The sequence below is a fragment of the Amblyomma mixtum genome, chromosome 3 (genome assembly GCF_055824585.1).
Source record: "Amblyomma mixtum isolate Tamu chromosome 3, ASM5582458v1, whole genome shotgun sequence".
Taxonomy (NCBI): domain Eukaryota; kingdom Metazoa; phylum Arthropoda; class Arachnida; order Ixodida; family Ixodidae; genus Amblyomma; species Amblyomma mixtum.
Genome location: NC_143014.1, coordinates 102,471,983 through 102,485,599, shown reverse-complemented (window position 1 = coordinate 102,485,599; position 13,617 = coordinate 102,471,983). Strand labels below are relative to the sequence as shown.

The following is a 13,617-nucleotide window of genomic DNA, read 5'->3' as shown; positions in this document are numbered from 1 at the left end:
TTAGTGAAAAAAAAAAAAAACAATTATCAGCCGCATTCGCATATATGATGCTACATATTCAGTACCTGATGTGACGTATTAATTACCATGTGCTTATCTTAGCTTTTAAAGTGATTCATCACAGTGCTAGCGGTCCCCCAGTAACGCTCAAAACTAACCCAAGAACACATGCAATCCGTTCAATTTCATTCATCACTCTAGTCGCATCATCCATTTGAACGAATTACGAATCGTTCTTAGCTTTTTTTGTTTACTACAATAGCTGCGGAGTGAGGTACCACAGACTGTTATGTCCGATATGTCGTTTATCTCACACAATAAAGCTATTAAAACACTTGAACCTTATGTAGAATTGCAAACACCAAAGCTAAACGGTCCCATTTGTTGTGTTGTTTTTATTGTTATTCTTTGTGAACGCTTTTTGCACTCATTTTCTGTCTGCAAGGATCACCTCTGACGTATTCGTTTTGTTTTATTTACGGACTCATCACATAGCTCCAGCGCTCAGTTCTGGGGTCCCTCCTTTATAAAACATACAGGGTGGTCAAAATTAAGCTTCACAGCTCTCTTAAAATATTGTAAAATAGAGCAAATAAACGTTTTCCACCACCACCTTAAAATTAGGTACTGAGAGGTGCGTGAAATCCACCTCTGCAGATAAGTTACGCTGCCAGGGGGATACTAACTGAAATTATAGTTGTCAACATCAGGCACTTAATTAATTAAAATCGATTAATGTATTTTTTAGTGACTGCAGTAAGCGGGCATGTTTATATCGGAAACTTAGAGGCAGTCGTACTCCCGCACAATTTTGTTTTGCACAATTCTCCTGTTACGCGTCTATTCCGAGATACTTCCAAATTTTGAGCTTGATTCGCGTAATTGCGCATGCAAGACGGTGACGACCGGAGTGCAACTGCTCCCGGCGTTACGCGGCGTTTCGGCTGCCGACGGCTGAGAGCCACCGTTGAAATAACTGTTTCTCTTTCACTCTCGTTTATCGAAATGGAAGAAACGCCCGACGTAACAGATGCGTCCACTAGGAAGGAGTTTCGCATCGACTGCCACGGTCTTGAATGCGTAATTGCGCGAAATCAGTGGAAACTTCGGGCGAATATCTCGGAACACGCGCGTTCTAGAAAAATTCTACCTACTGGAGTAGCACAGAAATGCGACTACCTCTGTCTTTAATATAAGCACTCACTCTTTTCGTAGTAACTGAAAAGTTCAATAATGTATTTTAGTTAATTAGGTATCTGACGGTGACAAAGTGACATCGTTTTCAGTTAGTTCACCTTATCATGCACGTCTTTCATTGCTTTTATGGCCCTCTACACCTTGCGACGCTTACTGCCTCTGATTAGCACCGCGACTATACTGTATATTGTGCGTGTTTCCTTCAATAAAAAAAATAAATTGTCAGTGAGAGCTTTTCCGTGTCACTTTCATACGTTTCGTTTTGCCGCCGCGATGGGTCAGTGGCTATGATGCTCGGCTGCCGACTCGAAAGACGCGGGTTTGATCCCGGCTGTGGCTTCTAGAGGCCCGTGTACTGTGCGACGTCAGTGCACGTTAAGGAACCCAAGGTGGTAGAAATTTCTGGAGACCTACACTACGGCATCCCTTATAGCCAGAGTCGCTTTGGAGCGTTAAGCCCCCATAAACCTAAACATTTTTTTTGTGTGTGTTGGCACCGCTTCTTCTTTCTGTTAACGTATTTATAGATGTCAATAGCCAAGGTTAAGAGATCGCATTTCCTCACAATGGCAAGATGAAAAAAAAAAAAAAAAACGGACGCGTGCGATCGGTTGCATTCACTCCGTCTCGCGCTTCCGAATGGCAAGCCCGTGTGTATGTTCACGGCTGACAGTTATACGAGGGGGTACCCAAAAGAAACCGGACTAATTTTTTAATCGGCACAGCTTCTCTGGTACCGCGTTTTGCCTCTAGGAGCGCATAGAACGAACATTTCAGAGTCAGTAAGCCGAGTGCCGTCGCTGAAGAAGGTCAGACTAGTTTAGGCAGAGATTTAGAGTGACGACTGTTTTGTGTGAGTGTCGTTTTTGCAATGGCTGATTTTCGTGAACAGCGTGCGCCGGTGAAAATCTTAATTTTTCTCGGAAAAAGTGGAACGGAAACTCTTGAAATATTCAGAAAGACGTTCAAGGACGATGCTATGGGTACAACTCAAGTGTTCCTGAATTAAATCCTGAATCAAAGCAACAGTCATGCCAATGGAAAACTTCAAATTCACCTCGCCTCAAGAAAGCTCGTCAGGTGAAACCAAACCTCAAAACAATGCTGATTTGTTTTTTCGACGTGAGAGGAGTCGTCCATTCAGAATTTGTTCCGCAGGGTCAGACAGTTAACCAGGCTTTCTGCTTCGATGTTTTGAAAAGATTGGGCAACAGTGTTCGGTGGAAGCGGCTTGATTTGTGACAGACGGGTGACTGGTTTTTCCACCATGGCAATTCCCCTGTTCACACAGCCCTTTCTCTACGACAAATTCGGACCAAAAATGGCATGACCTCTGTTCCTCAACCCTCATACTCACCCGACCTTGCCACGTGCTACTTTCTTTGTTTCGTAGAATGAAAAGACAGGTGAATGGAAAGCGTTTCGCTGATGTTGCTGAGGTGAAGAAAAAAAACGACGGAGGGACTGTCAAGCATCACAAAAGATGAATTTAAACTATGTTTTGAAAAATGGAATGAAAGTTTCGACAAACGTATCATTGTAAGTGGAGAGTACTTTTAAGGATATTGAAGGTCTGTGCTGAAAATGTGAACAAATAAGTTCAAACAAAAATAAGTCCGGTTTCTTTTGGGTACCCCCTCGTATGGTACCATATTTCAACTTTCAACTTTCAACTTTATTCAGCATTTTTTGTCCTGAACAACAGAAAAGAAATGCTAGGGTAGGAGCAAAAAGCCACAAACTCAGTAGCTTGACGGGGCTCCCACCCCTAATTGACAAGGCCAACAGACTGTCACGTTATTATATACATACATACATACATACATACATACATACATACATACATACATATATATATATATATATATATATATATATATATATATATATATATATATATATATATATATATATATATATATATATATACCTGCAGGACCAGCGAGAAAAAAAGTATGCAAAGGAATGTACAGTAAGACAGGTGCTATATCTGAAATAGTTTTGATGTGAGAAATGAACATGTATCTGTGTTAACTCGTCGCAGACTATTTATACATATTAAGATTACAATTCAACGCACAGAAAATTAAAGAAACATATCTAACAGGAAAACAAAAAAATCGTGTCAGCAGCTCCAAAGGGTCAAATACAATCGGGTGTACACAAGTTCACATAATAGAAGCAGGAAAATAGACGATGATAAAAAGATACAATACATCCCCAGTACAAAAGCAGTTTGTGTCGGAAAAACATAATTAAACTCATATGTCTTCAAGAATAAGGTATTTCTGCCACTTGTATTTGCTAAGGTTATGTATATCTATATTTTTATTTTGTAGGAAATTCAAATATGTAGGCATGTGGTACTGGAGCATGTGCCGACCCTGATTAGTGCGGGAAGAGGGTATAGACCAATATTCTCTGTTTCTGAATATGTAGGGCACTCCTAAAGGTCGATGTAAATTACATAAGTTGAGGAAAGCTTCGTTGTTAGTTTGAACACTGTGTTTGTACTTCATAACAATGTTAAGTTTATGTATGTGGTGTATGGGGACGTGTTCATGACTGCTGTCAGTTTAACTATCGTACACAGGGCTTTTTCTTTCATAATCAGCTTGTTATACTGTAGCTGAAAAGTTGGTGCAGCCTGCTGGTTCAGCACAAGGGAAAAGATTTTTAAATACGAAAAATTTTAACGCTTCCTTCGGAGCTCATTCGCATATCTCATATAATGTTTAAATGCTTTTGTTTAATGTTCCTCCCTGAACTTATCCTCATGACCTTTTAGCGTCTAACGTCCGGTTCTTTCCTTCTGTGACAAGACGTCTGGTCTCGCATGCGCCCATGTTATTCTGACTCAGGCTGGACCGAGAGTGTTCTACCTGATCACTTTTTTCTCTTTCTTCTCCGCAGCTTCTTGGACGACTTAGACCGTCTGGGGAAGAAAGAATACATGCCAACGGAACAGGACATTCTACGGACAAGAGTCAAAACGACGGGCATCGTAGAGGTTCACTTTTCCTTTAAGAACTTAAATTTCAAGTAAGTGCCGCTCTCCATGCTCACGTCTGTTTATAACAGCTTCCCAGCCTGCGCAGCAGTGTTGCAGGTCGTGTTCAATTTGAGCTGAAACATGAACATGCAGATTTGAGTTGTTCAACAAAACTTTGTGCTGGGCTAGTTGGCAGTACATAGTCGAAACTTGGTTCAGCGCAAAAGACGAACGCAGAGAAAGGAAACGACACACACGGAGCGCTTCCTCTGTGTTCGTCTTTTGCGCTGAACCAAAGTTTCAATCTGAGTTGTTGTCTACGGAAACACGTTCTCACAGTTAGGTTCCTCGCTTGCTCATTTTTTTAGTGCGCGCGTTATTTTGCCTATTACGTGATTAGCCACTGGTTTTCCGAGGCCACAGTGTCTTCTAAAACCAAAGACATTATTACGCGTGACCACGCTGTCTTACTGAGCTATGATGAAATTGCACTACTTTCTTAACCATGGTATTAATTGCTCAATCACTATGGTAGTATTAATGATGCTTAGTTTTTGAAGCTGCTGAGCAATTAATATACAGCAAACTACAAAAGTGCATTAAAATCAATTCTAGAACCGAGTAGGCATGGCTGTATCGGGCGGGACGTTAACTTAACTGAGCGCAATACAGGCAAATGGCGCTTTGTAGCCACACAGTACTTTGATTCAACATGAACCAGGAATTGATTGAATGATTCGAAACATAATTTACGGTGTCCCCTGTAACCTATACCGCGAGATTAAAAGAGGAAAGTTGCCCCGGTTTTTCTTTAATGAAACTAAAGCAATACTTATTGCCGCTTGCTTAGAGCAAGGACGAGCACATTTTGTTCCGTGCTCACCCAACCTGTGTGGTAATGTGAGCTAAATAGAATTTTCAGCTTTCAAACTGTTCGAGATGTGCATAGAATTTCGCTTACAAAGCTCTGGCGTAACAAAAAAAAAACGCGAATGGCACACGTTTTGAATACCTGGCTCTGCTCTGAACCCTTTTTCCACACTCAGAAGGAATGGAGGAGAGACTCCAAGTGGAACGCAAAATTTCAGCATGCATGCAGCCCACTGTGCGACTACGGCTGCGGGTTCTTGGGCACGCCCTATGAATCGCTGGTATTGGAACGCCAGGGACGGGATTATCCGTCATGCACTGCACTGACATTGCGCATTTAGCGCGCTTTATTCCACGCGTAGACCACATGTTCACAACACAGCTATTTTGATGAAAATTACGTCATTGGTGATTTTTTTTGACTGCCTTAATTTTCCAAATAGAACTTTTTTGCGTACGTGCAGGGGTGAAAAGTTCGTTTGTTAATTTTTTTGCCAGCAATTTATTTCACTCCGATTTGAAAAATATTTCTGTTTGCCCAGGTGACCGCCGACGAGACTTTTTTTTTCATGCCGGAAGCGTGTATCAGTTAAGAAAAAGAAACCTTAGATTAAGATACGCGACACCCTGTAGGCAAATGTCGGTTTCCTCTTGAGTAGTCCAAAGACTACAGAAATGGGACCATTAACCCCAGTCCCATAGCGTATAATGCCCCCGTAGAAAATACGCAATTCTCTCGAAACAAGTCCACCAAGAAGCAAGTATTTTTTCCTCTCTTAATCAGCGCAGTGGCTGGGAATTGAAGCCGTGTTGTTGTTTGTTAAATGGACATGTGGAAGTCAGGTACTGATTTAATTTTAGCCTGTCATTCCGGAATCATAGCAATAGTATCCCACAGCCTTGAAAAAAAAAAGGACCACACTATAGCGTCAATAGTACCAGTGCACATCAATCCAATGCTCCATTTCGTAGTTAATCATAAAAGGAGACATGACGCAGGTATAATCTACAACCCACTGATCGTGCACTATCCCATGTTACAGGTATACATGCTAGTGCGCAGAGCAAAATGCGGCGTCAACATGCACGCTCTTTAAAGCAGCCTTTGCGATTCCACAGTATGTTGCACGTATGCAACTCTCCAGTCTGCTTGCAATATTGTAGCACTCATATTGCAGTAATTACCAAAATATTTGTGCTTATTCCCTTATGTGTTTATTTTTTTCACGATAGTGATTTCTCCTAACTCTTCCTAAAACTGAAATGGCCAACAATGCTGTGGTATGTTTCATATGCCAGTAACTGTTTCCTCTTAGGAGCGGCGTATTTCCATCATCAAATCTCACTGATCCTCTTGTACCATGGCTTGAATTCATCTAATTTGCTGATCGCCGACTGAAAAACACTGGAGAGGTTACTTTCACGTAATTATAATGCGGCTCAACGACACACAATCGAGTCGGGACGGGTACAATGCAAAGAGGGGCATTGGGCCCCTGTTCTTGGAGCATAAAAACACGTTGAATGTCGGATCTTCTCCTTTAGCATTGAAGGAAAGCTCATTTGGCTGCAGCACCATCGCTAGAGGTGCGAACCACGGTCGGCCCACGAGACGGCCGTGATGAACAATCCAGACATCGCAGTGAACCATGGCTGCTCGCGGTCGCCTCGTAATGGACTGCCAGATGACCTTCCTGCAGACCATTAGAAACCATTAGACTGCGTGCTGAAGCGTCGCACAAAGTGCTACATTGCCGAAGGAGCCACTAGGTTTGCCTCTTAATGAGGCACTGGCCAATCGCCTAATGGTTCATTAGGCAATCTGTCCCCCGGGCGAAACACGCTGTCCCGATAAGTCAATGAGCGACCGATTTGTGGCGGCCTTAGAGGAGATCAGCGAGCTGACCTGATGGTTTGCCAACGGGCCCCATCGGTCCACACTGCGCACGCCTTGCCGATTCGCTTTTATGTGCGGCTGGCCCTATATGGGCTCACACTCGAAGCACCGACAGCACATGCAATGCTAAAGGCGGCGTGAGGCTGATATATAAACCTGCGTCAGTTTATTCTTCCCAGTTGGCCCCTGGCGTAACGTTCATGACCAGTTGAGGGCCCAGAATTTTTCTGCGGGGAGAAAGGAACGGAGTAGAGGACGGAGTGGGATGTGTTTAGCGATTGGGGGAGCGGAGGACGTACCGTTTCTAGACGCGAAAGAAGAAAGAATAAAAGGCGGTCGGGGCCATGTTTTCTATCCACTCTTTCGCCTGTTTATCACTGTGACGTTAGGGTTGGTGGCCAGCAAACAACCTCGTTTGCCGGCCGCGCTTTTGAAGGCATGGCTGACCAATGGCGAATAAGCAAAGAATTAATCGCTGGAAGCGTTCTGACAATATGCGGCCTGTTTAGTTCATTTCGAAGTTCTGTGTTAAATTAATAAAAAATAACAGCGTATTTCCAGACTCTGTTTTTCGCATCAATTACATTTAACATAATCTGGATGCTTCTGTCGCTCAAAGTTACAACTTTGCTTAAGCATCCTGTGCATACCGAATACGGTTGCTACTACTGTATCGCTACGGCAGAATATCAAAACAATGTAAAGAGAGGATAACTGACAAGCTAACGCAGTCAATTATTTCGAGAGTGGATGAGGTAGCGTATGGCACCAGCTGCATATGCATGGTACTACGGTTGGTGCTATTATTTACAATTCCGCATCAACCTACTGGCACAAAAAAAGTAGCTTTCGTTCCTAACAAACAGTGCGTTGACATGCAGAAGTTTTTGGGTTTGCAAATTCTACAGGCAGAGTTGGAATAAAATCTGCTTAGGGATGTTTGCGTACGCTTTTTCACCGTGCCGACAGCCAGGTGGGATTTAACCAGAGCTAACGCGTTCGTACATCTTGTACCAATCTTCCAGATTGTTTGACGTGGGCGGACAGCGGTCCGAACGGAAGAAATGGATCCACTGCTTTGAAGACGTCACTGCCATAATCTTCTGCGTAGCCATGAGCGAATATGACCAAGTTCTTCACGAAGATGAGACCACCGTAAGCAGCTCACCTCGTCGCTACACCACGCCCTTTTTGCAGTATACAAACTTAATTTTTATTTATTTTATTTATTTATTCAAATACCCTAAGGGCCCACTGGGGGCATTACATAGGGAGGTGGGGGGGGGACAAATCAGAGCACAATTTTCAAAGGCAAAAAAGCACTTCAAGTGGTTAATACGTCAGGTTGAGAAGGAACATAACAACGTAAAAACTGTTGCAAAAAATGCACAAATAACAAAGAAAGAGAACATACTGGTTTGCAGGTAAGTGATATAAAATCAAGTCTGGTTACTGAACGTGCTGGGATTCCAGATGTTAGCCATTCTGACTGAAATAAGGAATGCTGTCAATAGTGTTAAGTAAATAGCTGGCGCATTTAAGAGCGTTCAATTGCGCTTTCTTTTTACCTTTCTTTTTGCTTTGCTCACGATGCCGCAGCAGGCAGTTTGTATAAAAGGGCGTGCAGCACTGGGCACCATATGTGAGGAAATACTAGTGCTAACAACAAAATATATATATATATATATATATATATATATATATATATATATATATATATATATATATATATATATATATATATATATATATATATATATATATATATATATTCTTGGGATTACAACACACAGCTTTCTGTAACGGCAAGGTAAACGCCGGAAATAACAACCACACGAATTGCTGGCGTCCACAGTTCACCGTGTTTTTGCTTTCGGTGCTCATGCTTGAAGGGAAGTCATTCTTGTCACTGTGGCAGCTTTGCTCTGCTATGCATATTGTTAGCTTCAAAATGGCTCGCGTAGCTGAACAACAGAGGAAAGCATGCTTAATGTGCTGGCTTTCTTGTTCAGGGCCAATACAAGTCTTTGGAGCTGTTTAGTCCTTTTTGCTTTTTTTGCTTAGATCTCCTCAAGTCTTTGCGCCGCCTTAAGTATGTAATTTTATCAAAGTGCGCATTTTTCTCGCCCCACTACAACAGTGTTATAGTCATTTGCCTGATTTATTTTGCTAAGACTTCTTCTCTAAATTACTGGTGGCAGAAATGCCTAGGGAGAAATAGTGATAATTCGTAACGTTTCGTCTTAACTCAGCTTTTTCGTTCATTAAACTGCTACCGGCAAGCTTTGACTGTCTGTATTTCTTCTTTTTTTCTGCGAGGCATGAAATTCTCAACGCACACTTCTTCTAAAATGCTTTTTTTTAATCTCGTGCCGGGAGTTTCTGATTAAGTTGTAAAGCCCCCTATGTCGTGTGTGTCGTGCATCATGTTGCCGCTTTGCTATTGCAGTAAATGTGTTGTAACGTTCTCTTTCATTACTTTTCAGAATCGCATGCAAGAGTCCCTAAAGCTGTTCGACTCCATCTGCAACAATAAATGGTTCACCGACACATCTATAATCCTTTTTCTCAACAAAAAAGACCTGTTCGAGGAAAAAATCAAAAAGTCACCACTCACCATATGCTTTCCAGAGTACACAGGTAAGATTTGCAAATCGCGGATGCTTTATTTTATTTTGTTTTTCATTCATAAGCTTGTAATATAGTCTGAAACTAGAGCTTGTAACGTAGCTTTTAAGGTAATAGTATTGAGTAAACACAGATTAGCAAATCAGAATGAAAGGAATGCATTCACTTGTACTGCCTGTGTGCAGCGGATGGATCCTTGGTGTGTAATAAATAAAGCAACAAATGCCCACTTGCCTTCGTAAACTTATCGGAAAAACTGTAATCTTGGCTTTAATCTACTGCGCTTTAATCGTTTTTTTTGTGTGTGGCGCTGGTAATAATGTCTAAAGTGAAACAATACAACACGCAAGCACACTCTCATGTCATAATGTAGCAATGTAATCATGTAGATATCGCGGTTAGTTGTTTATTCTGTTGCGCTGCTGTACTGTACGTTGCACTGTATGTTATAAGTGACCTTAGTATTTCACTCCGGTATCTTTATTCGCTGTTTTTTTTCTGCAAACACCGAAAATAAAGGGTTTACTAGTTCGAATGAGTATGTGTTATTGTCGTGACGAAGTGCACTTTATGGTGGATCTAACAGAATTCTTAAAAACCTAGAAGCCCAGCCCTCATGCACCCTTCTTGGACGCCATACACAGTTACCTCTTCAGTGCGAAATTTAAAGCTTCAGTTGAACATCTTCATCTTTGTTTAGAGAATCAGTTAAAGGATGGTACTTAAGCTTAATGCGAGTCAGTACAACAGGCACTTCGTTGTACTCCCATACGAAGATCATTTAAACAGTAACCGCAAATGTAGTGTATTGAGATGCAGACTCCGAGCAGACACACAAGCGATATTTTCTTTCTGGACATAATCCTTCCTCTTGCATATGCACGCTTCGCTACGGTGCAAAAGCTTTCATATTCAATCGGGAAACGCACAAGGCTGGAGCTACGTCTGGATCCAGGAATCATCCCTTCTTTAGCTACCTGGTCGCTTGCTTGTCTTCAGCCTCTTATAGTGTGTTTCAGTGGTTCAGACAGTTGACACCTGCAAGGAGCATGGTCACGGATCCAAGTATGATGCTGCAGGACCTCGAACCACAGTCTTGAAATAGTATCAAAAGTTTCCCAGCCATGTGCAGGCCTGCGCTATCATGAAGAAGGCGACATTTACTGACCAGCCCTCAGCAATGAGAGGACATCGCGGGCTGCATTTTGTTCTTCCACATCGCGTTGCATCAGACACTATGGGATGTTTCACCTGTCCACCAGCAATTTCCAGAATTGCTCCCTTCAATGTCCCAGAAGAGTGTAGGCATCACCTTCCCGGTTGATGAATATGACGGATGTTTTTGGGCCTGGAAGAAGGATGCTGCTATCCTGAAGATTGCCTTTAGCTTTCAGACCCATAGCAAATCGAGGACTCACACTTCGTAAGCACGTGTGCGAGGAAATCTCTTCATTCCTTGCTATACTAAGGAGCTATACTAAGTGCTGCGGAGGCCTTCGCGCGATTAGTCTGTTCACAGAAGTGAGCAGCTGAGACAACTGCTGTGAGCGCAATTTGCGATGTCTCAGCTCTTCGCCGACAGTCTAGTGCATGTATTTATGGTGAGATCGAATATGTGGCAAGAGCTTCTACAGAAATACGCCTGTATTGAGGAAAAAGGACACTCTAGCGCAATTCATAATCTCATCACACATGGCTTTGTCGGGACGTCCAGAGGATAGCTCAGTACGGTTTAATGTCAACTGATTTTTCAGTGCATCTACTGATTCACAGACGTTTTCGTCCGCAGTGGAGACAGCCCCATAATGTATTGTTGCGCCCAGTGAATCTCGCGAGGTTTCACTCCTTGAGACCACAGGAACCTTTGCTAGGTGCTCCTCGGCGAAGGGTTCAGCCATTTCTTATCTGACGGCTCTTCAAATAGCCTCATGTTGTCGTATAGGACTGTTTTCTCACGTTAGTTTCAAACAACCGGCTTCCTTTCCCCAGTGCACACCACTACCAGGAATTCGGGGCAGCTCACAGCCAGTGTCGCTAAGCCTATAGCATTTCAGTAGCAGCCGCTCGGTCATTCTCTTTGTTACGTCACGGATGATGTCAACGCGCTATTGTTGAATGTTCAAAGCCATGCGCAATCTGGTGCCAGCCAAGGGAACTTGAAGCGCTTGTGCCGCATATTTGGTAATGCCGTCATTGTTCAAACCACCTTCCTAAATGTTGTGGTGTGCCCCTGTATCTGACGTCACATTAGTCCTGGCGAGTGACCAATTGAAGCCGTCACACGTGCCGGACTGCAGCCACATGAAACGGCGCACTGCGTCGCACTGCGCTCCTCTTGTGGCGCCAAGAAAGAATCAAGTGCGGAATATAAGAACGAGTTCGTGTTGCTTACGTGAGGAGAAGTGCATTATGCGAAACTAATATTCCTACATGCTTGTATTCTGCTACAAGCCGAGGGTGCCGTCAGTTTGCAACTGCACATTTCTACTTCGCACCTTCATGGTATCCTTCTATCGTGTTGAAAAGGCAACCTATCAACTCGAATCACTGTTGCCCGAATAGGCCGTCCACTCAAGTTGCCCTTTCCGCGGGCATTTGCTAAACAAGAAAAAAAAAACCTGCTAAACCCATACTGCTGTCATGTTGCAAACTGTAGCGTTTTGCACTGCAGTAGAACCTATGAGAGGGAATTATGCAAAATTTCTCGCACCGTGCTCATGATCGTTCCGCTCAAAGGCGCCGACGCGTCGCTCTTCAGGAACTCGTTCAGTCAGTCAGGTAATGGGCCAGGGCAGTGAACACTAATCAACCTAGCCAAGACCTCGACGATCTCAGCTTTGACGACTAATAATCTGTACAAATATCTTGCCAGTAGGATAAGGTAAAAACCATATTGTCCGTTTATCTGCTGTCCCTGGAGGATGTCATCCAATCTGAAGCGCCGATCTCTCCAATGCATTTATTCGAGCTACGCCTGTGTTCTCGTTTAATGATTAAAAATATTTGACTTGCCATCGTTACGCACGAAGGGATTCGTTATGTTACGAGTGGCGTGTAGTTGTGTGCGAGAAGTATTTAGCTGTTGCGCCCTTCTTGGAGACACATGTGCTGCTACGATGGCGGACCGCATCTCGCACGTCAATCACTTTTACAGCTTCTCACTATACACGAACAACTTATGCTACTCGGTTGAGCACACTGCCTGTCGCTACCTACCGGCACGAGACTACTTTATGTTTGCCTAGACTGGTATTGACTACACATGACAGGAGGGCTATTTGACATGTATCCTACACAGCTTGATCAGTGAAGGTTCGCTAGTTTTGGGCCTGCCGCCCATTAAAGCGATATTGATTACCTGGATTTCGGGACATGCATTAATTTCCTCGGCTGCCACCACGTGGGGCATAGCTTTGAACACTGAAAAATAGCGCGTTGACATCTTCCATGACGTAAGAAAGAGAGCGACCGAGTTGCCGCAGAACAGAACGTGACAGGCCGCTAGCCTTAGCGGCACTTCCCGTTTACTTCCCAGTGTAGCCAAAAGCATTCCTTCCTTGATATTCAATAATTTAAACGAAGACTTTGGTATGCCAGCTCCACGCGAAGGCAGAGAGGAGTACACCCGTCTCCGCGCAAATGGAGCCTGCAGGAGTGAGCTTATGGGCTATTTGGTACTCCATTGTAACAACGCAAAGCAAAGGACCAGTCTAGAAGATACGAGAACACACACGAGCGCTCGTGTGTGGTTTCGTCTCTTTCGCTTTGTTCTTTGCGCGGTGTTGCCACATATGGAGTAGCAGTGAACTGGTGTGGGGTCATTTATACAGCGCCGCAATTAGAGATAAGCTTGCCTCAGGAAATATTGAAACTTGTTTTTTGAAATAAAAATTATTGCAGTTATTCATTATACCTATGCAGCTGTGGACGGCTTTTCGTGTTACTGCACAGACCTTCAGATGCCGCTTAGCGTTCACTGGCTACCGCTGCGGGGCTTACCTGGAGTAGGCGCTGTGTTCCGAAAGCTTGTGCC

At 43.3% G+C, this 13,617-nt stretch overlaps 2 protein-coding genes across 3 annotated transcripts in view; one reads left to right on the top strand and one right to left on the bottom strand.

Annotated features, from left to right (window-relative positions):
- Galphao (G protein alpha o subunit) overlaps positions 1-13,617 on the top strand; it is a 121,773-nt gene that overhangs the window by 103,410 nt on the left and 4,746 nt on the right. The window contains exons 5-7 of the mRNA XM_089580487.1: positions 4,111-4,239; positions 7,982-8,111; positions 9,443-9,596. Of these exons, the coding sequence (XP_089436613.1) occupies positions 4,111-4,239; positions 7,982-8,111; positions 9,443-9,596 (413 nt within the window). The remainder of the gene's footprint in view (positions 1-4,110; positions 4,240-7,981; positions 8,112-9,442; positions 9,597-13,617) is intronic.
- LOC149351189 (uncharacterized) overlaps positions 4,448-13,617 on the bottom strand; it is a 42,247-nt gene continuing 33,077 nt past the window's right edge. The window contains exon 9 of one of the 2 annotated variants that reach the window (XM_089580485.1): positions 4,448-6,753. In XM_089580485.1, the coding sequence (XP_089436611.1) occupies positions 6,480-6,753 (274 nt within the window). In that variant the 3' untranslated portion in view covers positions 4,448-6,479. The remainder of the gene's footprint in view (positions 6,754-13,617) is intronic. The other variant, XM_089580483.1, reaches the window with a different exon arrangement.